General features: G+C 36.7%; 1 protein-coding gene across 3 annotated transcripts in view; it reads left to right on the forward strand.

The window, feature by feature from the left end:
- Positions 1–26,809, forward strand: part of PRR16 (proline rich 16) — a 302,248-nt gene that overhangs the window by 112,481 nt on the left and 162,958 nt on the right. The window contains exon 2 of one of the 3 annotated variants that reach the window (XM_055429763.2): positions 7,966–8,057. The exons of the other annotated variants lie outside the window; for them this stretch is intronic. Coding sequence (XP_055285738.2) covers positions 8,046–8,057 — 12 coding nt within the window. The 5' untranslated portion in view covers positions 7,966–8,045. The remainder of the gene's footprint in view (positions 1–7,965; positions 8,058–26,809) is intronic. 3 annotated transcript variants of the gene reach the window in all.

The following is a 26,809-nucleotide window of genomic DNA, read 5'->3' on the forward strand; positions in this document are numbered from 1 at the left end:
GCATCTACTGGAGCTTTTGGGGAAAGTTTCTTTTCTCTTACTAGATACAGTAAACTCCACTTTATCTGAATACTGCGGTAAGAGTGTGAGCTCTGTATATCTGCCTGAGGGTGAAGTTAAAACCCTTGAAGTGAGAGATGCATGGTTTTCATTAAACTAGAGCCTGATTATGCTGAAAAGCCTAGACATTTAGTGTATCTAATTTAAAATTTTATAGAAGTGTAATAAAATATCACAGATATGGTTTATAACCCTTGAATAAACCTTTCTAATCCCCCTTTCCTTTCCTTTTTATCTGTACCTAGATATAAACAAAATCATGAATTTGGTATCAATTATTATTGTATATTTTCTATGTTTTCTCCTTATGTACAAATTTACACACAATATGCATCATTCTTTGAATTCAGTATAATTTGTGTCATATACACTTGTGCAAATAATTTTTCATGTTTCTTAAAATTTCTGTTTAGAGTTTATACATTTTTACTGATGGATATTATTCCATTATAGACTATATAGGGCATTCCATTATAAAGACATACCACTATATATATAGATATATATGCACTCACCCATTGGCAGTTATAGATTTTCAAGTTTTGTTATTAAGGATATTAAAATGTATTTAATATTTTAAATCATTGTTTTCTTGATTCCAAATATTCATTGGCTATTTGGATTTTCACATTTATTAAAATTTTTGTTTACATAATTTATATTTTTCTACTGGATTTTTCATCTTTTTAGTATTCATTTATAGGTTTTCTTGGCTATCCTTGAGTACTAGTACTTCATATGATATATGCTTTGAAAATATCTGTTTCTAATTTTTTAATTATTTGGAGCATTGTTTATAGTATCTCTTACACTTTTTAGTCAAATTTATCACCAATACTTTCTGCTTTTTGAGTCTTGTTTAAGAATCTATTTATATTTCAAAGTTATAATTATATAATGTTTTTTCTAAAATTGCTGAAGTTTTGCCTTTCATATTTGAGAAATAAACATAGATAGATATAGATATAGTGTGGCTCAAAGTGATGTATATCTTATGAAATCATTTTCTTTTCTCTAGATGAAATCTGAAATACTCAAAGTTTTTAAAAAATGTTTTATTTACAATTAGATATAGGTATTAAATATATATGCTACATTACTCATATGACTGAAAAACAGAGTTGTAAAAATTTCCTCATTTTTATTATCTGGAAATCTTCATTTTCTTTCCTATTTCCCTGGGCTATTCCTAGAATAATGGTTTAAACTGGGAGAAACTTCCACAGTTTCAGTTCTGTTATTAAAGTCTCAGAATTACATTTTCACATTGTGCTTAGCTTTCCAAATCTCAGGCCCCATGAAGACCTAGTGTCTTTGGATATTGAAGCCTGGCCTCTGCTTTGCTCAAATTCCATAAATAAGGACGTTTACCCCCAGGTGTATTTGTACAATCTAATCCCAGATGTTTGTGGGCATGTGTTACAGGCCCATTTTAGCACCTTGAACAGCTAAGCTGCAAAGACAGTTGGAAAAGCAGTGTCTTCCCATTTAATGTGTAAATTTGTGGTGGAGTTTGGTTTCTTCCATCACTGTCCATCTGTTTGCTAGGGCCAAATGAATAAATTCCCTTCACTACAAAGGTAACTGGTTCAAAATTAAACTGCCTTGAAATATTATTTTTCAAAGCTGTACTCTCCCTTTATTTAAACCTGAATGTTTGAAATGGCAACATGAGATTTTAGTTTTGAGATATTAACTACAGTTCATATATATATATATATATATATATATATATATACCTTAAAACAAACAAAAACATTTCAATACATACATATTATTTTATTTGATTATTTAAAAAATATGTAATTTTTTGCTCTAAAATACTTCTAATAAATGCAATTTTCTATTGCATTATTCAGTAAAGTATGCATATACTATTACTTCCACACAATCCAATTCTTTTTTAGTGTGAGTATAAATACATGCATGTTTTTAATTGAACACTGAGGTGGCATGATCATATTTGATCCTGAATACTTACAGAACTTACATTTTCATTTTATTGAAGTTATAGATTAAAGTTTGCTCTGTACTATTTTCTGAAACTGAAACTAAATTCTTATAGAAGGAAAATATATGAGCATTGTATATATTTTGTGAAGGTTATGGGAAAAGCATCCAGTGAGCATGTTGGCAGAGACTTAAGGACATATAATGCTGTTATTTACCCATGAAGTTACACATGAAGCATAGGTATAATACATCTTGCCCATGTCTGAATAGTCCTGACCCACGGCTCTGCTGTAGACTCCTGGACACTCACAGGCAAGTCTGGGCCAGCATATTAAACCTAGACAGTATATTAAAAAGCAGAGACATTACTTTGCCAACAAAGGTCCATCTAGTCAAAACTATGGTTTTTGCAGTAGTCATGTATGGATGTGAGAGTTGGACTATAAAGAAAGCTGAATGCCAAAGAATTGATGCTTTTGAACTGTGATGTTGGAGAAGACTCTTGAGAGTTCCATGGACTGCAAGAAGATCAAACCAGTCAATCCTAAAGGAAATCAGTCCTAAATATTCACTGGAAGGACTGATGCTTAAGCTGAAACTCTAATACATTGGCCACCTGATGGGAAGAACTGACTCATTGGAAAAGAACCTGATGCTGGGAAAGATTGAAGGCAGGAGAATAGAATGACAGAGGATGAGATGGTTGTATAGCATCACCAACTTGATGGACATGAGTTTGAGCAAGCTTTGGGAGTTGGTGATGGACAGGAAAGCCTGGCATGCTGCAGTCCATGGAGTCTCAAGAGTTGGACATGACTGAGCAACTGAACTGAAGTGATACCTGAATACAGTGAAGGAAATCTACTAATTAAGCATGAGTTTTAAAACAAGGATCGTATTTTGTTATTTGCTGATTTACTGAATAATCATAAAATTCACAATTATAGTTAGTGTTGGTATTTTGTAAATGAGAAATATTAGATTGTATGGTGGGATTTTATCTTTCTGATAGCACTTAGGCTGAAAATGATTTAAATTTGAAATTTTACAATTTTTTCTATTTTATTTTCTCTTAAATCTTGGAATATTTATCTTCAATTGTCCTGTGAAAGGTCATGCTTTGGTTTTATTTTCCCCCATAACGCTATAAGTATAATACCAAATTTCATGATTTAAATCTCCCTATGATATTCCCAGCTTATTTACATGAACATTATTTAGACCATGCATTTTACCTTTCATTTAGGACAAAATAAATAAGCATAATCCAAAATGTGAACATTTTATTTAATTCATATGATCAATTTATATGTATGATGTTATTGAATTAAGTTCAGCTTTAAAAAAACATTTATATTGTTGGCTTTTCTGGAGTTCTTGGTGGAATTCCAACATTGTAGTGATATGCTGTACTTAATAAATACCTTTTTCTTTAAGGCAATAATGCATCATTTAAGTAATGGTTGTTAAAAATGAGACAGGACCCTGCATTTTAAGTCTTTATATCCAGACACATGATTTATTTAAGAAATTTGGGCTAAGAATCAATAGCCCTCTGCTACTTAGCCTAAGCGGTGAGATTTAATTAAGTTTGTTCAGCCAATAAACAAATCTCCTTTGATTCTTAGATTCTGGTGCTATGAAAATGAATAAGTTTATCACTTCCCTAGAGGAACTTTGAGTGCAGCCAGTTGCATACTGACTAGAATTTGAATGATGCTTCCCTTCGCAGAGTACTCATCCACAGGGATTCAGCTGATCGATATTTGTAGATTGTGGGTTATAAGTGTATGTTCAATTCCTAGATAAATCTGATGGATTCACACATAGACATCTTTTTTTCTGTAACCAGACTGTGACCCTGTACATGTGACACATTGTACAAATGCATCTGATGGTGATCATAAGGGAGACACAATAATGAGACACGTTCAGTGTAAAACCCATAATGACTCAGGAGTAACCTGTTCAACATTCAGTTCTCATCCTGTGGGCATTTCTGCATCTTGTTGGAAGGATAAGCAAATACTCAAGGCAGAGTTATCAAAACAGACTGTGGACATTGATTAATTCTGGGAAGACAAAAAATGCAAATGCACATTGGTCAAGAATTCAAGTTTGGTACTCTTTCCTCTAACAAATTCACATCATCTTCTGTTATTTCCCGATAGGGATTCCAAGTATAAAGTTTAGACATTTTCCTTCTAGAATGGGTAATGATACTCTGGATAATTGAAATATAGCTTAATGATTTACTCCAATATTTAACAGATAATTTTCAAACCTTTTTCATTTTGCTGTTAGCCTAGTCTGAGACTGTGTCTAAAATACACGAGGGAAATGAAGGAAGGGCTCATTTAGCTTGTATTTGACAAAAGGGCTCTGTTGTTGAATAAGACCACAAGTTATGGCTGGAGTGGTTTAGTAATAGCTTTTTCCACTGTGCAAAGCCAAACAGTCTTTGCCAAATAGCAAGACAGGATCTATACTGTCAAAATGGAAAAAGTGGTGACAATTATGAAGCTGGGGAATTCTGGCAGCACACTTAGAATTTGGCACTTTACTGTGAGAAAGAATATATAGGTACCAAGTATTGCAGCTTTGCTGTTGTATTGCCTGGGGGAATATTTGACCCAGATTAATGAATGACAAGGGCTTCCCTAGTGGCTCAGACTGTAAAGAATCTGCCTGCAATGCAGGAGGTCCATGTTCCTTCCCTGGGTCAGGGAAGATCCCCTGAAGGAGGGAATGGCTACCCACCCTGGTATTCTTGCCTAGAGAATTCTAAGGACAGGGGAGCTTGGGGAGCTACAGTCCACGGGGTTGATGAATGCCAAAGCTTAGGTGCTTGTTTCAGAATTCTTTTTTGAAAATTTTTATTGGAGTGTAGTTATTTACAGTATTGTGTTAGTTTCAGGTGTACAACAAAGTGAATCAGTTATACATGTACATATATCCACTCTTTTTTAGATTTTTTTTTCCCATATAAGCCATTACAGAATACTGAGTTGAGTTCCCTGTGCTATACAGTAGTTTCTTATTAGTTATCTCTTATATATAGTAGTGTGTATATGTCAATTCCAATCTCCCAATTTATCTTCATCCCCAACCCCTTATCCCCTGGTAACCATAAGTTTGTTTTCTACATCTGTGACTCCTGTTTTGTAAATGAGTTCATTTGCACCTTTTTTTCCCTTCATTTAGAGTGTTCTGAGAATCTCTGTCAGTAAAGATTTTGACATGGAGAGTTACTGCAGTGCTCTTCCAATTTAATACACGTAAACACCTAATATGTGCTTTAAAAAGTCTTAAATCCTTTTCATGTGTTAGTCCATTTAATTTTCATACTAACCCTATGAATCAAGTTGTTTCATAAACAACATTGGTGTGACCTGTGTGGATCCACTTACATGCATATTTTTTTCAATAGAAATGTACTGTGCTAAAGCTGAAACTCCAATACTTTGGCCACCTCATCCAAAGAGTTGACTCACTGGAAAAGACTGATGCTGGGAGGGATTGGGGGCGGGAGGAGACGGGGACGACAGAGAATGAGATGGCTGGATGGCATCACTGGCTCGATGGACATGAGTTTGAGTGAACTCCGGGAGTTGGTGATGGACAGGGAGGCTTGGCGTGCTGTGATTCATGGGGTCGCAAAGAGTCGGACACGACTGAGCAACTGAACTGACTGACTGACTGACTGAGCATGTGATCTGTGGTTGGTTGAATCCGTAGATTCAGAACTGAGCAGAGTGTAGACTGTAAAGTTATATGGATTTTTGACTACAAGAGGGTAGATACCCCTAACCTCTCAGTTGTTCAAGGATCAACTATGTTTTTTACCTCCCCTGCTGGGAAGAACAAAGAGAAAGCAGAGAAGTAAGTACTTTGCCTCAGCCCACACAGCTAGTGAGTGTGACTGTGGCCACCATACTTCTACACCAGTCTCCAGTGTCTTGATATGACGAATGAAACAGTAGTGTTCAGTGGAAAAGTCTCTATTCCTTTCTGTAAGTCCCTAAGGCTGTTTTTTGTTGGGTGTTTTTTTAGTGGTTTTGGGGGGTAAACATTCTTTGGGTAGAAGGGGAGAACAGAAATGCATAATTTCCATCAGAAATGTTAACATAGGGTGATTTTTTATCTTTTCTTTGCTTTTGCACTGCAGCATTATAACTTTATGAATCTAATTTTTGACAACATTGTTGAGGGTATTCATGTAGATTTAATGTGAAATGTGGTTGGAACATTTGATTGCTCTCCTTATTTTTTGACTGTTAACTTTGTTAAATGTTCAAATCATAAAATTTTTCAGTACTAAGTAACAAATAGTGCTTGCATAATACTATTCATTAGGTTTTTAAATTAATTTTAAGTGTTTTGCTTCCAAGCTTTATAATTCATTATTAACACAAATGTTTCTTCTAATCTATGTAATAAAAATATGGACAGGTGTTTTTTTTGAACCAGCAACTAGAAGTACTTCTGGCATATAATTGGTGCTCAGTGAGTATGTCATGAATTGACATTCCTTATAAATAGGTGAATGATGATGTTAAATGCCTTGAGCTTATTCACATGTGTACTTTTGCTTTTCCTGTACTAAATTTTCAAAGATCTTATTGATGAAGAAAACTGATAATAGCATAGGAAGCAGAAGGAAGCTGAGAAACGTGTGGCTTTCCTCAACATGGCCCCAAGCTGGTTCCTTTGAGTTACTCGAGGGAGGGGTCCTTCTCATTCATCTCAGCATTCCTAGTACTGACCAAGCATAGTGCTCTTTAAGCAGTGAGAGAATGAGTGAATGATTTTGCAAAGTGGATGACTGAAACCCGTGTCCTTAAGTCTTAAGTATAGCACCTACAGTGTTTGGGGAATGTTACTAAAGGCTTAAGGCAGGATTGAGGGACTGCACACTTGGGGACTGACCATAACTCATGCACCTGGACTCAGTACTTCGACCTCTGAGGCCATAGACTCTGTCCTCACTGCCCTCTGATACTTGGAGTCCTGACAGTGTCTGCCAAGAAACCACTCTGCCTCTGGTGTAACCAGATCAGTCACTCAGGTGTAGTGTCATCTCTGGCTCCCATGACCTGGAGTATGTTTCTCAGACGTTGGTTCAGTTCATTGGCACCTCATACAACAAGCCTAGGTTTTGTGAGACAAGTCGTCCCTTCAGATATTTCAGAATAGCACTCTCATTTCCAGAGGCTCCTCTGTACCACCACACTACTTGGGAGTATTTGTATCAGCTTTTGTGACGTGGTTGACTGCCCCTTCTCTCTGATAGGGGTTTCCTCAGTGGCTCAGTAGGTAAAGAATCCAACTGCCATGCAGGAGGTATAGGAGACTCAGGTTCAATCCCTGTGTCAGGAAGATCCTCTGGCGGAGGATGTGGCAGCCCACTCCAGTATTCTTGCCTGGAAAATCCCATGGACAGAGGAACTTGGTGGACTACAGTCCATGGGGTTGCAAAGACTTGGACATAACTGAGCAACTAAGCACATGCCTCTTCTGATTACTGTTTCCAGAGGTGGTCCTCATTTGCCTATGTTAATAATTTGTTGGGCAGCAATACTAAAACAGTATTGATTAATGAATGTGTTAATCTAAAGAAAGTTTCTAGTGACTTGCTCTAGTATTCTATATTCAGAAAGAATAGATTCTCAGGGAATGTTCTTGAAGTCTTGATTGATTGACTGATCTGTCCCATGGTTCTAATGTTTTCATGCACATTATTTAGTCCTTCATGTGCATTTCCTCCATATACATGCTTCATATGTTAACTCCTCTCTTCCACTTGTATGTTCATCAGTACAGCCTATGCTTTCATATTGACTAACGCCCCACTCCCCACTTCATCATCTCCTGTACCTGTTCAGTTCAATGTGTTTTGGAAAGTCTAAAGTAAATACATTATTTTTAAAAGTTCTCTAATTTTTTTAACAGAAGCTCCATTACCTACTCCCACCTCCCCACATGATGAAACAGGGAAACAGTGCTGCAGGCAGACAACAGGACACCAGGAAATGCCCGAGAAGGTCAGCACTGCTTTGCCATGATGTTTACAGGAATTTAGACAACACATAATTGCATTTCTAAGAAACATGCAAGTCCATAATATCATTTGTTATTTGAAATATACATACAAGATACAATTACCAGTTAGATCTCTTTGAATATTAAAGTTATTAAATAATGACCATAGTAACACGATTAACAATCACACACTAATTATCACCATAGAAATTGTCATATTTTTAGTCTATGCTTTATATTGAAATTCCATAGAGGAAAATATGTATAATAGTATCATGAAATTCAGCGATGTTTTCTTTGTAACATTTTAAAAATATTTGGAGAAACATTTATGGTGTTTTTCAAATTGCAAAATTTAATTTTTAAGGTACCAGGATTAACAAGTTCATGTTAAAACATCCATGCTTTCTATGAACAAAACTAGTTTAAATTTTGATAATTATATTTATTAATTATAGGAAATTTGTAAGTTTCACCATGAAAATAACAAGATTATATAAATGATATTATTTATAATCAAATATTGAATTAATGCTCATTTTTTAAAAGAAAGTTGATTTTGGGAGTACATTGGAGAAGGAAATGGCAACCTACTCCAGTATTCTTGCCTGGAGAATCCCAGGGACAGAGGAGCCTGTTGGGCTACCGTCTATGGGGTCGCACAGAGTTGGACACGGCTGACACGACTTAGCAGCAGCAGCAGCAGCAGCAGCAAGACTCATTAACAATTTAGGGATAGTCCTGCCTTCACCATATGTGACCATAAGAAGGACTATTACCTTTACTAGCTTTGTATTCCTAAAGTGAAAACATGTAAAGTCAGAAATGTTCTTCTGTTTCAGTTTTCTGTTTCCTACCATAAAAGGCTGACAATAAGGTTTCATTGGTGTATGTTTTTCTATATATGAAAGAATATGGGTTTATTAACCCATATTAAGCATCATTAACCACTGATGCTTCTGGAGCAATAATTTAATTTCATGATTTCTATCTATATAGGACTCTACTTATCATTTAAATATGAAACTAAAATTTTCCATATGTAGATAAATCTGAGAGATGGTTGTGATCAGTCATTTAATTTGAAGAGTAAATTTACTCTATCTGAAACCAAAAATAAAATATGGTTGGATAATGTCAAATAGTGAGTATATATTGACATGTTTACAATCACTGTTTTTCTTTAAACACTTAACATGCATTTATCCTTTGAGAATACTCTATTTAAAATTAATTCCTCTGAGTGATATTGGTTTTGTACTTGAAAGCCTATTAAATAACCTTGCTACATTACTATACAGTGACTTCAAGAACTTAGTAAACTCTTTTCATTTGTGAGATTATAGCAATCATACTGGTTTTAACAGTTAGGATCTATGTCATGCATTAAGTGTTTTTCTTTATGTGCCCTAATTAGAAAACAAGAAGCAATGCTATTTGGAATTTAGCTATACTTAACTTATTAATCAAATTCTACTTTAGAGGTAACTAAATTAGAAAGTATAGAGCATTATATAAATGTAAAAATATACTGATGCTAAAGCTGAAACTCCAATACTTTGGCCACCTCACGCGACGAGTTGACTCACTGGAAAAGAGTCTGATGCTAGGAGGGATTGGGGGTGGGAGGTGACGGGGACGACAGAGAATGAGATGGCTGGATGGCATCACCGACTCAATGGACATGAGTTTGAGTGAACTCCGGGAGTTGGTGATGGACAGGGAGGCCTGGCGTGCTGTGATTCATGGGGTTGCAAAGAGTTGGACACGACTGAGCAAATGAACTGAACTGAACTGAACTGAAAAATATACTGAAGGAAAGTAAGGATAAATTGTTGATTAAGCCAGGATAAAGAGATTTTAAAAATCTGGCTATGTCTATACTGATAGATAAGATCTATGAAGAAATATTTATACTTTCTGCTTTTATTTTCCCTTCATTCTTTATAAATCATGGGAATTCACCATTTTGCTATGTGACAAATTGGAGAACAAATTACATGGTGAAGATATAAGAACAGAAATGGAGATTTTTCAAATTTTATCTCTAATGTTAATTTACTTGTTAATAGTCTGCAAGTCATTTATTTAATCGGAGTTCCCAAGACCTTCAGCTGACTAAATGGACCAGAGGATTCAGGATTTAGTGTCTGTGTATTCTGTTGACATAAATTTTACAGAAAAAGCAGGGCATTGTAGGCTCAGCATTTTTTAATTGAAATAAAATCTTGATAATCTACATTGAAACAATATCTGTCTCATTTTAGTGAAGTATTTGCTGCCTCTTGACATCTGGTGTACTTGTCACACTGTCATAGAACCTCTCAAACTTCATAAAGTTTCTATAAAAATATTCACTTCTAATATTTAACTGTTTCAGCAGAGTTTAGTTGATTAAAAATGATGAAATCACTGTTGAAGTAATTATAAAGTTGACTAGTAAAATAGCAATATAAAATGTGTATTGTCTTTCCATGATAATTGTAGGTACTTCGAATTTTAAAATAAAAGAATTTTTGCTACATTGAGCAAAAGAGAAAATCCAACATTTACTGTTGCTATTGAGTTTAAACACACTGCCAGTTCCTGAAGATAACAAGAAAAAAAAAATCAAATGTCAATTGAGTAGCAGTTGTCACTCAAAATTGCTTGCACTTATGCTAACATACTAATGAAAATTACATATCCAAATAGAAGGAAGACAGGAAAATTTGGGGGACTGATGAATCTCAGCAACAGGAAAGTTTTTCCTAAGGGTCTTATTTAAAATATAATAAAGCAGTCTTTTTACACCTTAATTATTATTATCAAACTCAATAAAGAACAGTTTGAACTAATCTAGTAGATTATTTAATTCATCCATTCATTCCACATTAATTGCACATGCATTTAGTACTGGGCACCATGCTAGAAATAAGAGATGTGACAATTAATCAGACACAGTTCTGCCCTTGATATGTTCAGAGTCTACTAGAAGAGTTAAAAATAAACAAGACAAGTGAGTTGGAGGTAAATCAGAGAGATCATACAAAGTAATTAATTGAGTTTATGAAACAAGGATGGATGGTTAAAATAGAAGCTAAAATCAATGTGGCTCAGAAACCGAAATAGGTATTAATAATCATTGGAATTCTGTTGAAGGAATACACAGTGAATTAGCAAGCCGTGGCAAAGTCTTCTGTTTTTGTTAGCAAAATGAAAGGAAGAATAGGAGAAATACCTATGAGAACTTTTACAAGATTGTGCTCATCCAGAAGGAAACAGGGAACGAAACTTATCTTAAATTTATTCATCACAAGATATGGCCTTGAATGTGATAACAGTGAAAAATGACGGAGCACAGTAACAGCAAGGCCCGCAGGTGCAGTGGTGAAACAGGAAGGTCAGGTTCATGGTTCTGTTGCAGTTCTCCCCCAGATACGCACAGTGATTGATAACCTGCAGAGGCCTGTGCTTATGAGATTGTGTTGCTTGATTTTGTTGTTAAAACACTGTGAAAATTATTCTAGAGAAGTATTGTTTACATCCAATGTTAGTCAGCAAATAAGTAGTTCTAGGAGCAATGCTATAGGTGAAAAATGCCAGAAAGTACTTTTTGGTTGCAGTTGTTAGAAGGTTATCTGTCAAGGTTCTATGCATGGAAGAGGTGAATTTACATTTCCCCTCTACCTCACTGGCTGTTCCTCCTTAGTGTTTTTGGCTGAATCCTTGCTTCCTTAACATCTAAATGTTACGTTGCCCAGATGTTTAGTTTGAGGACTTGTTTACACATCCGTGCTCACTTGCAAATGCATGGGCTCCTCTCTCTCTCTCCCCACTCTTTCTGTTTCTCTCACACTCTTTTATTTCCCCTTCCTATCCTGTCCTCTTCCTCCCCACTGCCAACTCCATGATGATTTCATCTAGTCCCATAGCTTGAAACACCAAGTATATGTGAGTGACTGCCAAGTTTTTATCTCTTGCTCTAAACTTTTCCCTGAACCCACTCAATCATCTTCATTGGCTATTTGACAGGCACTTAGATATCAAAAGCAAAACTTAAGAATCAATACTCAGACCCAGAACTTTCTTGTTTGGTTTCTTCTATATCATAATTTCTTCTATCATCTAACCAGTTGCCTGGGACAGAACTCTTGGCATCATTTTTGCTTCCTCCCTTTCATTCACCCCTCATGTCCATTCTTTCAGAAAGTTTCGTCAAGTCTACCTCCAAAGTACTTTTAAAATCCTTCTTTGCACTGTCTCCACTATGCCCATCTAAGCTATCTTCATCTTTTCATTAGACTGCCTTCATACAAATTTCTAACCAGATCTTGCTTCTTCCCTTGCCCTCCAATAATTCATTTTCCTGAAAGCAGCACAAGTATAATTTTTGAAATGTAAAAGGTTGTGTCATCTCACATGAAATAGTTGTATGGCTACCCATTTCTTTGAGAGCTCCTTCAGTCTCTTGACCTTGGCTGTTTACCTTGTGGTCCATCCAGTGTGATCTCTTCTGAGCCCAGAAGTCATCTTCTATTAGAGTCTGGTGCCCCTGCCTGGCACTCTACCTCACAAGCTATTCTTTGGGTTTCTGCCCAAGTTCATTCCCTCTTCTGGGCCTCTGCACTTAGCATGCACATAGCTGGCTGCTTCTCCTCTTTTTAGCATCAGTTTCTATGTTATGTTTTTCAGCGGTACTTTTGCCGACCACCCAGCCTGGGCTCTGACTGACTGTGTGCCTGCTTCTCACTCCCTCTCCTGCACAGTCCTGTCTTTCATAGTGCTATCTGTGATTTTCTCCACAGCACTTACTACTCTGTGAGATCTTGTTATGCATTTGCTTTCTTATTTGGTGACTCCTGCCCGTCAAGTGTAACTTCCTTCAGGGAAGTGTACTTGTCTGTCCTTTTCATTACTGGATCCTTGACATCTAGAAAAATCACGGCACAATACGTATGTAGTGAAAGAAAAAAAAAGAAAACTCTCTCTATAGATCAATTTGTTTTTCTTTTTTGCATCTTCAGATGCTTTAAAGAAGTTACCAAGAAATAAAGTAGCTACAGAGAGCTGAAGAAATGTCTTACATTCTACTCTGATACTGTCTTCTTAGAACAAAGCATGAAATATGTGCATTTCTTAGAACTTGGCATTCCATATTTTCACAACTTTTTGTAGGCTTTAAATCTAGTGCTTCTTGCATGATTTCCTTTTTGGCACTTAACAGGCCGTGTGTCAAAATAGAATTTGATTTGCAGAAACTTAATGTTAGCACTTTGAAAAGTATGCAGTAGGAAGAAAACAATAAAAAATGTACTGTTCGCTCACACACAACACATTTTATATCTTAGAATTAGATATTAATGTATGAATGATCCTTTGATAGAAAAATGAAAAGTAATATGAAGTAGTGTTTGACTGCAGATCCATTTTGTTGTTTTCAAGTATTTACAGAATATATCACCATTTGAAAATGTGCTGTCCCTGCAGTTATTTTAGGACAGGGAAGAAAGAAAAAAGTTCTGATCATCATACTACTTACTAAAGAGAAAAAGAGACATACGAAAGTGAAAAGGTATTAGAATAATAGAAGTATCAAGAGTTAACATAAACACATTGTGATGAATAAATCATATCTGCTTTCCTAGATTTTGCTTGGTAGGTTTATGTAATATTTATTTCCTAGTTTGTTCCTACTATTAGGGATTCTACACATGTAAGTGAAATGATTGCCTGGGACCCTGTGGAAAGCAGTTGAGTATAACTGCTGAAATATCAGTTCTGGGTTTAGAATGCCTAAATGCCTCACCTCTTAATTCTGTGTGCTCTGGTATGTTACTTAGTTCTTCTTTTGTAAAATGAGAATTAACAAATTAATACTTGCCTTTTGGAGTTTCGAGCACTGCATAAGGTAAAACATATAGAACATAATGTTTGGGGCATGATAAGCCCCTAATAATACTAATAAATGTCACTCTATTTATTATCTTCTTGACACTTATTCATGCTGTCATATGTTATTAACTGTCATCTTTCTCATAACTCAGACCTCAGAGGTTGTATTGAAATAAGGTTTCATCAGAAGAATAAGATATGATTGTATTAGCATGTTTTGGATTGCTTAGATGTCAGGAGCAATTTTTAGCATTTTCCAGTCAGTATAGGTAAAAAAGCTATTATGGAGGGAAAAAAGCAGATTCCATTATTGTAATAGTTTAATAAGTGCTACATTGAACAAATTTAGTTTATATCCATCAGAACTTTAAAGAGCCTTTAAAATATTACTGTAGAGCTGCATTTCATTTATCTATAGGTTTCTCTTTCACAAGTATGTACCTAATAATTGTGTAATTAAAAAGTTTAAAATGTTTCTATGAACCATGATCTTCCAAGAATGATATCAATCACACTAGATTTTTAAAAATTGGGGATGTTTTCTCGCAGAGGGTGTACTACTCTGTCAATTCACAGTGAGAATGATTGATTACAAAGAGTATGTTCATATGGTCAGCTTAGGGAGCCTTTCTAATGTTTAAAGAACCTCTCCTGTGAACTTGAAAAGCTTGACTTTTTCAGCATTACGTTTACATAAAATGGATGAGAGTTTAAGATGAAACTGAAAATGGAATATAACTTACCTTGTTTCACTTATCTTTGCAAGAAGCATTTCTCTGTGGAGTAGCAAAGCATAGTGGCGTAAACCAAACACTACACCTAGGTTGCTTGGTTTGAAACTCAGCTTTATACTTATAAGCTGTGTGATCCTCGTTAAATTACTCAAGTTTTCTGTGCCTTGATTATGTCATCCAAAATTGAGACTAATAGATACTATTTAATAGGGTGGTTATGAAGATGAAATGAGTTACTATTTTTACAGAATTCAGAACTGATCCTGGCCCATAATATGCACTGCTGCTGCTGCTGCTGTTGCTGCTGCTAAGTCACGTCAGTCGTGTCCGACTCTGTGTGACTCCATAGATGGCAGCCCACCAGGCTCCCATTTCTGGGATTCTCCAGGCAAGAACACTGGAGTGGGTCGCCATTTCCTTCTCCAATGCATGAAAGTGAAAAGTGAAAGTGAAGTCGCTCAGTTGTGTCCGACTCTTTGTGACCCCATGGACTGTAGCCCACCAGGCTCCTCTGTCCATGGGATTTTCCAGGCAAGAGTACTGGAGTGGGTTGCCATTGCCTTCTCCATAATATGCACTATATATTGTTAAATAATTAAATTAAGCTGAAGAAGCCGTTTCATTGTCTTTTCTATTTATTTATTTTTTTAACTAATTAATTTTAATTGGAGGCTTTAAAATATTGTGGTGGTTTTTGTCATACATAGAAATGAATCAGCCACGGGTGTACATGTGTTCTTCCATCCTAAACTATTTTTTTTTTCTCTTCTTTCTGTCATGAGCCTAATGTTACATTCAAGAGGATGTGAGAGCAGAAAGAATGGTTTTTCTAAGGTAAATCTAACTCTGCTACTTTTTCTCTGAATCCAGCAGGAGATCTTGAAGCAAGAGGTCATTAGATAATATTCCCCATCCAATGGTAATGGCCAGACAGGAAAATAGGTATTTTGCTCTACCTCATATAAAAACATGCAGTGTCTGTGCTTGCTAATTATACTGTATTAATCAAAGAGTTGCATCTCTTAGTAGGAAAATGTTGTTGACGTTGTTCAGTCACTCAGTTGTGTCTGACTCTTTGTGACCCAATGGACTGCAGCACACCAGGCTTCCCTGTCCATGACCATCTCCCGGAGCTTGTTCAAACTCATGTCCATCGAGTTGGTGATGCCATCCAACCATCTCATCCTCTGTCATCCCCTTCTCCTCCTGCGTTCAATATTTCCCAGTATCAGGATCTTTTCTAATGAATCAGGTCTTCGCATCAAGTGGCCATAGTACTGGAGCTTCAGTTTCAGCATCAGTCCTTCCAGTGAATATTCAGGACTTATTTCCTTTAAGATTGACTGGTTGAGTGGGAAAATAGATTCAAAAATCTTTTAAACATTTTATTTTAACAACAGTAGTGAAAGTGAAGTCACTCAGTCGTGTCCGACTCTTTGTGTCCCCATGGACTGTAGCCCACCAGGCTCCTCCATCCATGGAATTTTCTAGGCAAGAGTACTGGAGTGGGTTGCCATTTCTTTCTCCAGGAGATCTTCCTGACCCAGGGGTCAAACCCAGGTCTCCCGTATTGCGGGCAGACGCTTTACCATCTGAGCCACTGGGGAAATCAAAAAATATTTAATGATGATTTAGTGCACAATTTTAATTATAATAGTTAACATCTATTAAGCACTTTGCTAAGTGTGTTTTGCATCATCTTTACTATAAGGGCTTCCTTGATGGTTCAGATGGTCAAGAATCTGCCCACAATGCAGGAAACCTGGGTTGGAAAGATCCCCTGGAGAAGGGAATGGCTACCCACTCCAGTGTTCTTGCCTGGAGAATCCCATGGACATAGGAGCCTGGTGATGGGGTCCATGGGGCCACAAAGAGTCACACACAACTGAGTGACTCACACTGTCACTATAAACTCATGATGGAGCCCCTGTCATTGTCCCCATTCTACAGTGAAGGAAACCAAGGAAGTTAATGAAGAAGCTGCCTAATTTAGAATATATGAATTCAAATTGGTTTACAGACCCCAAGGAACCAGACTCTAGAATCTATGCGCTTAGCCACTTTACAAATTCTTTCTCTCTTCACCTGGAAACTTTAGAACAATGGAGCAACTGGAAAGTCTAAATTTATGGTTTGTGTATCTGAGTACCAATTTCCCCAAGGCTGAGTAAGCACTCTGCGTGTGTGTGTATGTGTGTACACACACATATATCCATAAAACTGGATTATGATGTCCAAGGCACCTCTACTCATAATAGCCCAAAATGGAATTAATTCAAAAGTTCACCAACTGATATTAGATAAACAAAACATGAACTGGCATTTAATAGAATATTATTGAGCACTAAAAATTAACAAACTCATTTTTCTGAGTTATGCTAAGAAAAAGAAATGCTAAGTAAAAAAGTATGCTAAGTAAAAGAAGGCAGATAGAAAAGACCACATAGTGTATGATTTTACATATATGAAATATCCATAAAAAGCAAAGTGATAGAGTAGGATAGTAGAGTATTTGTGACCTGGGACTAGGGGTTATAATAGGGATTGGCTGCAAAGGATCATGAGAGGTTTTTGGGGGGCAATGGACATTTATGGTGATGGTTGCACAAATGTGTAAATTTATTAAAGGTCACTTGCTAAAAGAATTCTCCACTTAAATGGTGAATTTTATCTTATGTAAATTATTTCTTAATAATGTTGTTAATAAGAGACAAACTGGATCATGGCCTGGAAATTTAATGTCTTGGACCATACTTTTGTGATAAGGCAGACTGAAAATCAAACTCAGAAGTTTATAATCCATTGTAATTTTTGTTTGTCTGCTTTCCATAATTTAATGAATAAAAGATAAAACATGAGTTTTTACATTTAACATAAAAAATAAATTGGCAATAAAGTAGAAAGTGTTATTTATTTAGAATTCTGTTCAACTATAATTTTCCTTTGACGTGATAAATGGAGTATCAGACTTTGGAAAGAAATTCGAAATTAGATGTCTTTTCAAATGAAAATGTTTAAATGGAAGTTGTGTCGTGGTATTAAGTTCATGTATAGGGGACCACCTACACAGGTAGCAGAAACCTACTACCTGCACCCTGTGCGCTCCCTGTGTGCTGGTATAGTTCATTGATAATACTGCATTATAGTCGTTACCCAGTTTCACTATGTTCTATCCTCTGATTTTCAACTTATTTCTCCTTTATGAGATATGCAAGTCATTCACTTATCATTTCCCCCACTTTGCAGATGAGACAACAGAGACATACAAGGGTTAAGCCCAAGTCAAGTAACTTTAACGTGTCTGATGTGGATCTAGTACCCAGTTTTCCTGAACACATAATCCATATGTGATCCTAATACTTGGCACTTTTTGTTTGAAATAGATATTTAATAAGTGCTGATTGATGAGTTTTATAGATCTATATTAGATATCATAGCTGGGTTCCTAAGTGGTTTCATTACTATCATCTTGTAAGAGTCTGTTAACATCATGTAATAAGTTGGGACTGCAAATAGTACAGGTCTAAAATATGACTTGCAACTAATACATTATAATAGTGTTTGATGTACATTATCAATTATAATGAGTAGGTGGAGAAAAGTATGATGCCCCATCATAGTACCCTTTAAAAATAATGTTCCTGAGAGCATCATTTTTCATTCCTGAACTTTGAGAAGGATTATAGATTATTTAAATATAGTGCTGGCTTACCATACATCAAAACAAGAGAAGAGAGACACACCGCTGCTTTTACAAAAGGTAGCATTTTGCTCTGATGTGTCTCCAAGTTATTCCTCCCTAGGAATGTTCTGAATGGCGCACATCCTGATGCTTAAAAGCATCTCAGTCAAGTTCTTATGGGCGCAACGACTTATTGTTAAAGACAGATTTGTCAAAAGCTCACAAATCCATTTTCTTCCTTTTAAGTCCTTCTCTTAAAAGAAATAAAAGAACTGTAAGTGGGTTTTGTTGTTGTTTAAAACAATATCTCTTGATCTACTCTTAGTCCAATTATATTTCTTAACTATGACACCTTTCTGTTCTGATTCTGCTGGTTATATATCCTCTTTTAGCAGCAACGTGGACCTTATAATCATTTCTTCAGTTGTTCGGTTATCTTTTTGTGAATTAGTGTTCCTTACACATGAAGATGGATTGTTCCCTAGAAGGCTGAACGTCAAATCTGGATGTTTTGTTTCTTATTTGCAGTCCTCCTGTTTTCACGTCATGTTTTTCTTGCCTTCAGAAACCGTTGTGCTGACAGCAAGGGAACAAAGATGGGTATCTTCTTTTCTGAAAACAGTATGCATGGGAACCATGTAAACATTTTTCTGGTTACATTTATTTTACTTTCAAGATGGTTGTTTTTTAGGTATAAGTGAGACTGAGTGGAGTGGACTTAATATAAAGCACATGTATTGCCAAGTTTGCAGACACTTGTTAGAACTCTCTCCGCATATGTTGAATAATGGATTGTTTCTGATATGTGCTTTTGGCAAAGCCCAGAAATTGTGCCTTTTAAAGTCTAGGAAACATGTAAGTTTATTGGAACTCTTTACCTGCTTAAGGCTGTAAAGGGAAAAGGACTTAAAGTGTAGGCAAAAGAGATTGGATTTCTCTAGAATAAAGCAGATTTTTATCTTTTGTTTTGTGAAGTTATATCTGTGTCTTTCCCAGCCAACAGTAAGCATCTTAAAGGCAGGAACCTCTGACTTTCATTGTTGAATTCCTTCAACTTGTTTGAAGTCCGCACTTGTTTTCTTGCTCTTTAGAAACTACATTTACTTTTTTACATGCATGCTTGATTTATGCAATACGTGTTTCTAAAATGCAAATTTAACATGCCTAGCAGAGTTTCTATAAGCTTCTTGACCAACAAAAGGATCTTCAGTTCAGTTCAGTTCAGTCGCTCAGTCGTGTCCGACTCTTTGCGACCCCATGAATCACAGCACTCCAGGCCTCCCTGTCCATCACCAACTCCCGGAGTTCACTCAAACACATGTCCATCGAGTCGGTGATTGCCATCCAGCCATCTCATTCTCTGTCGTCCCCGTCTCCTCCCACCCCCAATCCCTCCCAGCATCAGACTCTTCTCCAGTGAGTCAACTCGTCGCATGAGGTGGCCAAAGGATCTTAGAAAGTTTTAATTCTGCTCACTACTTTACTGTTCAATACTTTAGATCCATTATGGTTTATATGCCCTAAAGAGGTCATTATTATTGTTACTATGTTATACTGACAATGTTTATTTATATTTTCTGATGCTTCCCAATACCTTCACTTACCATTGCATCTCAGTCCTTTTTGGGTCAGTTTCCATATTCCTAAAATATGTCTTCTAGTTCTTAAGAACACCTGGTACAAGAAGCTGATAGTTTTTGCTTTGAAAAAATTTGTTTTTCCCTTCATGTTAGATCATTTACTGGGCGTAAGATTCTAGGAAAAATAGTTACTTCCAATCACACTTTTAATAATATTAATCCATTATCTTCTGGTTTTGACTATGGCATTTTAACAGTCTAAAATCAGCCTTCTGCATAACTTTGATTCTTTAGAAGTTAATCTGTTTTTTTCTCTCTGTTTTTAAGATCTTCTGTATTCTTTGATCATTGGTCATTTCATTATGATGACTCAGATTTGCATTTTATTTTCAAATCACATTTGCATCTGATTTCCCCCTCTGTCAGAGGATTTGTGTTTTTCAGCAATTCTGGAAAACTCTCAGCCGTTCTTTCTTTAAATACTCATTTATTCTCATTATCTTTATTTTCATTTATATTGTCTCCTTCCCTACCTCCTCTCTCTCTCAGAACTTTTATTACATCTTGTTCCTTCCTATTGTATCATCTGCATCTCTTAAATTTTTAATGTTTTAAAAATATTTACATTTTTCTGCTTTGTTTCTTCATGTATTTTCTCTAGTTAACTGTTTTCCTCATTGTTGTTATTTCATCGCTAATGTGTGTCTGACCCTTTGTGACTATGGACTGCAGCCCTCCAGGTTCCTCTGTCCTCTGATATCTCCTGGAGTTTGCTCAAAGTCATGTCCATTGACTCAATGATGCTATTTAACAATCTCATCCTCTCTCACTCCCTTCTCCTCTCGTCCTCAATCTTTCCCAGCATCAGGGTCTTTTCCAATGAGTCAGCTGTTCACATCAGGTTGCCAGTGTATTGTGGGGTTTTCCTCATTAACTGTGTTTAATTTGATGTTTAATATGCTTATAAGCTTATTTACATTTATATGCATTATCTTATTGTATGTTTATTTTTAATTATTTAGTAACTTAAATGTGCTTATTTCATAGTTTACCTTTTAGAATTTTATTTATTTTTATTTTGGTTGTTCTCATGACATGAGGGATCTTAGTTCCCCTCAGTTCAGTTCAGTTTAGTTTAGTTGTTCAGTCGTCTCTGACTCTTTGCAACCCCACAAATCAGAGCACGCCAGGCCTCCCTGTCCATTACCAACTCCCAGTGTTCACTCAAACTCATGTCCATCGAGTCGGTAATGCCATCCAGCCATCTCATTCTCTGTCGTCCCTTTCTCCTCCTGCCCCCAATCCCTCCCAGCATCAGAGTCTTTTCCAATGAGTCAACTCTTCCATGAGGTGGCCAAAGTATTGGAGTTTCAGCTTTAACATCAGTCCTTCCAGTTAAAACCCAGGACTGATCTCCTTCAGAATGAACTGGTTGGATCTCCTTGCAGTCCAAGGGACTCTCAACACCACAGTTCAAAAGCATCATTCTTCGGCATTCAACTTTCTTCACAGTCCAACTCTCATATCCATACATGACCACTGGAAAAACCATAGCCTTGACTAGACGGACCTTGGTTGGCAAAGTAATGTCTCTGCTTTTTAATATGCTGTCTAGATTTGTCATGGCTTTACTTCCAAGGAGCAAGCATCTTTTAATTTCATGGCTGCAATCACCATCTGCAGTGATTTTGGAGCCCAAAAAAATAAAGTCTGACACTGTTTTTACTGTTTCCCCATCTATTTCCCATGAAGTGATGGGACCAGATGCCATGATCCTTGTTTTCTGAATGTTGAGCTTTAAGCCAATCTTTTCACTCTCCTCTTTCACTTTCATCAAGAGGCCTTTTAGTTCCTCTTCACTTTCTGCCATAAGGGTGGTGTCATCTGCATATCTGAGGTGATTGATATTTCTCCCGGCAATCTTGATTCCAGCTTGTGCTTCTTCCAGCCCAGCATTCCTCATGATGTACTCTGCATATAAGTTAAATAAGCCTTGATGTACTCCTTTTCCTATTTGGAACCAGTCTGTTGTTCCATGTCCAATTCTAACTGTTGCTTCCTGACCTACATATAGGTTTCTCAAGAGGCAGGTCAGGTGGTCTGGTATTCCCATCTCTTTCAGAATTGTCCACAGTTTATTGTGATCCACACAGTCAAAGGCTTTGGCATGGTTATTGAAGCAGAAATTGATGTTTTTCTGGAACTCTTTTGCTTTTTCTTTTATCCAGCAGATGTTGGCAATTTGATCTCTGTTGCCTCTGCCTTTTCTAAAACCAGCTTGAACATCTGGAAGTTCCTGGTTCACATATTGCTGAAGCCTGGCTTGGAGAATTCTGAGCATGACTTTATTAGCGTGTGAGATGAGTGCAGTTGTGCAGTAGTTTGAGCATTCTTTGGGATGTCTTTCTTTGGGATGGGAATGAAAACTGACCTTTTCCAGTCCTGTGGTCACTGCTGAGTTTTCCAAATTTGCTGGCATATTGAGCGCAACACTTTCACAACATCGTCTTTCAGGATTTGAAAAAGCTCAACTGGAATTGCATCACCTCCACTAGCTTTGTTCGTAGTGATGCTTTCTAAGACCCCCTTGACTTCACATTCCAAGATGTCTGGCTCTAGGTGAGTGATCACACCATCGTGATTATCTCCGTCGTTAGTTCCTCTACCACAGGTCAAACCTGTGTGCCCTACATTGGGAGCATAGTCTTAACTACTGAACCTTAGGGGGACGTCCCTCACCATTTATCTTTTGTTATTAATATTAAGTGTTTGGGTTTCTAATCCTGCTGGTGTGCTCTGTGCTCTCAGTTTTAGCGGTTTTTTTCTTTACGTATTTTGGCTCTTTTTTTATTATAAAGTCGTCTAACTCTTTAAAATCTCCTACGGTCTGACTGGCCTCTATTTTTCCCAGAGGCTTCTGTGCTATCACTAGCTCACTGCTAGACATCAGCTAAGTTACTTCAGTCGTGTCCAACTCTTTGTGACCCTGTGGACTGTTGCCTGCTTGGCTTCTCTGTCCATGGGATTCTTCAGGCAAGAATACTGGAATGGGTAGCCCTTCTTGTCTCCAGGGGATCGTCCTGACCCAGGGATCGAACCCCAGTCTCCTGTATTGCAGAAAGATTCTTTAACATCTGAGCCACAAGGAATGCCCCACTTCTAGATAGGCTTTTATAATTCCCTGGTTTGGGACTGCCATGTTGTTCAGATGCTATACATTTAAATCCCAAACCCAGGTAAAGTGTTTTAAAAGTTACCAAAAAGACCACTTTGTTTCCCTTCACCTGTGGTTCAGAAGCATGTCCCTGTCTCCTACTTTAAGTAGATATGTTTATTTTTTTCTTGCCTACCTCTTTGCAGAGATTCAGCTCTTCTCGGATCCTGCTTTGATTCAGGTGTCACTACCTCATTATCTGTGTTCTCTGTGGGCGCCAAGCCCCAAACCACTTGATTACTTAGACAGTCACCTTGCAAAGGGTTTGTTTCTGTGCCAGCTCATGTTGGCTTACTTTCTGGCACCTGGATAGTCCCTTTTCTTTTTGAGCAAATCTGAACGTACGTTTTAGAGAAGTTTCAGGTTATCTAGTCCATCTAGTCTGGTATATTGTGACAAAGAGAAGTCTCCCATCCCCCCTAGTTGTTTAACTATGGTTTTACTAATGTTCAGTGTTCACCTACAAATACACAGATATTTAATGTTTGGATTTGACTCATCCAAATATTAAATGAAGAAGCAAATGGCAATAGAATAGGCAGATGATGAAGATTTATTTAAAACATAAAATTTCACAGGATTCCAAATGAAAAAGACCTCATCTTTGTATTTCCTTTATGTTTCACCATAATAAATAAGAGCAGATATTTTAAAACTGATGATTCTGGGGCAAATTCAGAGCCCTAATTTTATATGTACATATGTAAGCTGACTCATTTGAAAAGACCCTGATGCTGGGAAAGACTGAAGGTAGGAGAAGAAGGGGATGACAGAGGATGAAATGGTTGGATGATTTGAAGGAAAGCAGTTTACCATTTGAGTGTTGCTTTTTTCTGGCTTTTCTTCCTATTAGATGAATCTACTTCCTTTGCCTTTATGTCATCCTGTTGTTGTTTTGTTGTTGTTGCTTTCAACTGATTCTATCCCACACACTTTTAAAAAAGAACTCTCTCAAAAGAAACTCTGATTTAGCAGTTTTGTTGTTGGCTTGCTTTGAAATGAATGCAAAGTAGCAAAACACACACACACACACACACCTGAGATACTGTAATAATATTATGTCATCCTCTTTCTTAACAATTTTAGCCTAATTCATTAATCATTCACTAACTCCTCCTCTAGTGTTAGCAGGCATCATAGTAACCCTTTTAACATATAGAAATGTTTAATATAGAAATAGTATAACAGACAGGTTATTTTACCAAAGTCATCCATAAAGTTATTAGCAATGTGTTATTTTCAAACACACATATATGAAAAAGCTGTCTGAACACTGTATTTTACCCAATATTTTTAGGAAAATTTATGACAGAGAAGTTAGAAGAATAACATAATGGTAATCAGTAAAAGATAAAACTGCGAACCAGGCACTGTTTCAAGACTTCCTGTTTAATTCCTCATTTAATTCCAACAAGTCCATGAAATTCTCTTAAAATTCCACATAAAGACAAGGTTTGCTGAGAGGTCAGGCTCCTTCTCAAAGTTATGTAGCTAGGAGACAGTGAAGCTGGGACTAGCAACCATTACATCTACAGTCTGACTCCACAATCTAACTGTGAACTACTGCTCTGAACTGTCTCTGGCTTCATGTACACACACACACACACACACACTCTCTCTCTCTCTCTCCAATATACACATCCAACACACATCCCCAAAATATACGGAGTCTATGGTGTAAAATTTATTGTAGAAATAACTCTGCCTCTATCTTCCTATCTCTCTATCTGATTAATAAGAAAAAGGGCAAGCTCTCTTATTCATATTATAATAATGACCCCCCATATAGTGGACTATTTGATCAGTGGCAAATGCTGCAATCCTAATGAAAGGTTATTTCAGAGGCGCTGTGGCTTGTGTTTACTGGATTAAAGCCAAGATCTTACCTGTGAAAATCATTATAACTCTTGCTTCATTGTTATTGGAAAAGAACAGATTTTATTTCAAACTTCACTATCTAGTGGTTTAACTCAACATCTGTGCTTCCTGCTAACTCAAAACAAGCAATGAATGACATTTATCATTAGTAAGTAACTTATTTTTTGGTGCTTAGCCATGTTATACATGATGAACTTTTAATCAATATAAGTTTTAATTGTGATTTTGGATTCAATTAATCTATTTTTATTTTAAAATTTAAAAAATTTAGTTTACTAGAGTTATAGTATTTGTTTAAATTATATAATTGTCTGGAAAAAAACAAACTTAATTATAATCAGTTTTATATTAAGACAATTATAAAAAATGGAAATAAACTTCTAATGAATAAAAAGTACAGTTTGCTTCCTATCTTAACGTATCAATGCATATGATATTCTATTTTCTTCTGAAGGTTGACTGACTAGATAAGATTGGCGAAAAATTGTATATAAATACTTTGCGTATGCTCAAAATCCAAAGTCCCAAAACAATAGTAACTTCTCAGGTTCTCATTCTTTCCCTTAAAATAGTCTCATTGTCATTTTAAATCAATGTAACTGAATTAAATCTGTGACCTGTAAATACTCCAAAAATGTTTACATTGATGACATTAGTGTATCTGAATCTATGAAGGAGAAACATGAAACAGACACACATGGTTTCCTGAAGGTAGTCCTCCTAATGCTACATCAGTTCAGTCAGTTCAGTCACTCAGTTGTGTTCGACTCTTTGCGACCTCATGGACTGCAGCAGGCCAGGCCTCCCTGTCCATGACCATCTCCCGGTGCTTGCTCAAACTCATGTCCATTGAGTCGGTGATGCCATCCAACCATCTCATCCTCGGTCGTCCCCTTCTCCTCCTGCCTTCAATCTTTCCCAGCATCTGGGTTTTTTCAAATGATTCAGTTCTTCGCATCAGGTGGCCAAAGTATTGGAGTTTCAGCTTCAGCATCAGTCCTTCCAATGAATATTCAGGGCTGATTTCCTTTAGGATTGACTGGTTTGATCTCCTTGCAGGCAAAGGGACTCTCAAGAGTCTTCTCCAACACCACAGTTCAAAAGCATCAGTTCTTCCATGCTCAGCTTTCTTAATGGTCCAACTCTCACATCCATGTATTACAACTGGAAAAATCATAGCTTTGACTAGAACGGACCTTTGTCGATAAAGTAATGTCTCTGCTTTTCAATATGCTGTCTAGGTTGATCATAGCTTTTCTTCCAAGGAGCAAGCGTCTTTCAATTTCACGGCTGCAATCACCATCTGCAGTGATTTTGGAGCCCAGAAAATAAAGTCTGTCCCTGTTTCCATTATTTCCCCATCTATTTGCCATGAAGTGATGGGACTTGATGCCATGATCTTAGTTTTTTGAATGCTGAGTTTTAAGCCAGTTTTTTCACTCTCCTCTCTCACCTTCATCAAGAGGTTCTTTAGTGCCTCTTTACTTTCTGCCATCTGCATATCTGAGGTTATTGATATTTCTCCCAGCAATCTTGATTCCAGCTTGTGCTTCATCCAGCCTGGCATTTTGCATGATGTATTCTGCCTGTAAGTTAAATAATCAAGGTGGCAATATATAGCCTTAACGTATTCCTTTCCCAGTTTGGAACCAGTCCGTTGTTCCATGTATGGTTTATTCGGTGACATTGTAATTTCTCATCAGTGCAGTGTCAGTTTTGAAGGCAGTATATCCGTAGAAAAAGTGTGTTTTATTTAGGTACTAGTCATTTACATGTGGATAGAGGGCAGGAA

This window comes from Moschus berezovskii, chromosome 8, assembly GCF_049115385.1.
Source record: "Moschus berezovskii isolate FMDL1 chromosome 8, NW_MosBer_1.0, whole genome shotgun sequence".
Taxonomy (NCBI): Eukaryota; Metazoa; Chordata; class Mammalia; order Artiodactyla; family Moschidae; genus Moschus; species Moschus berezovskii.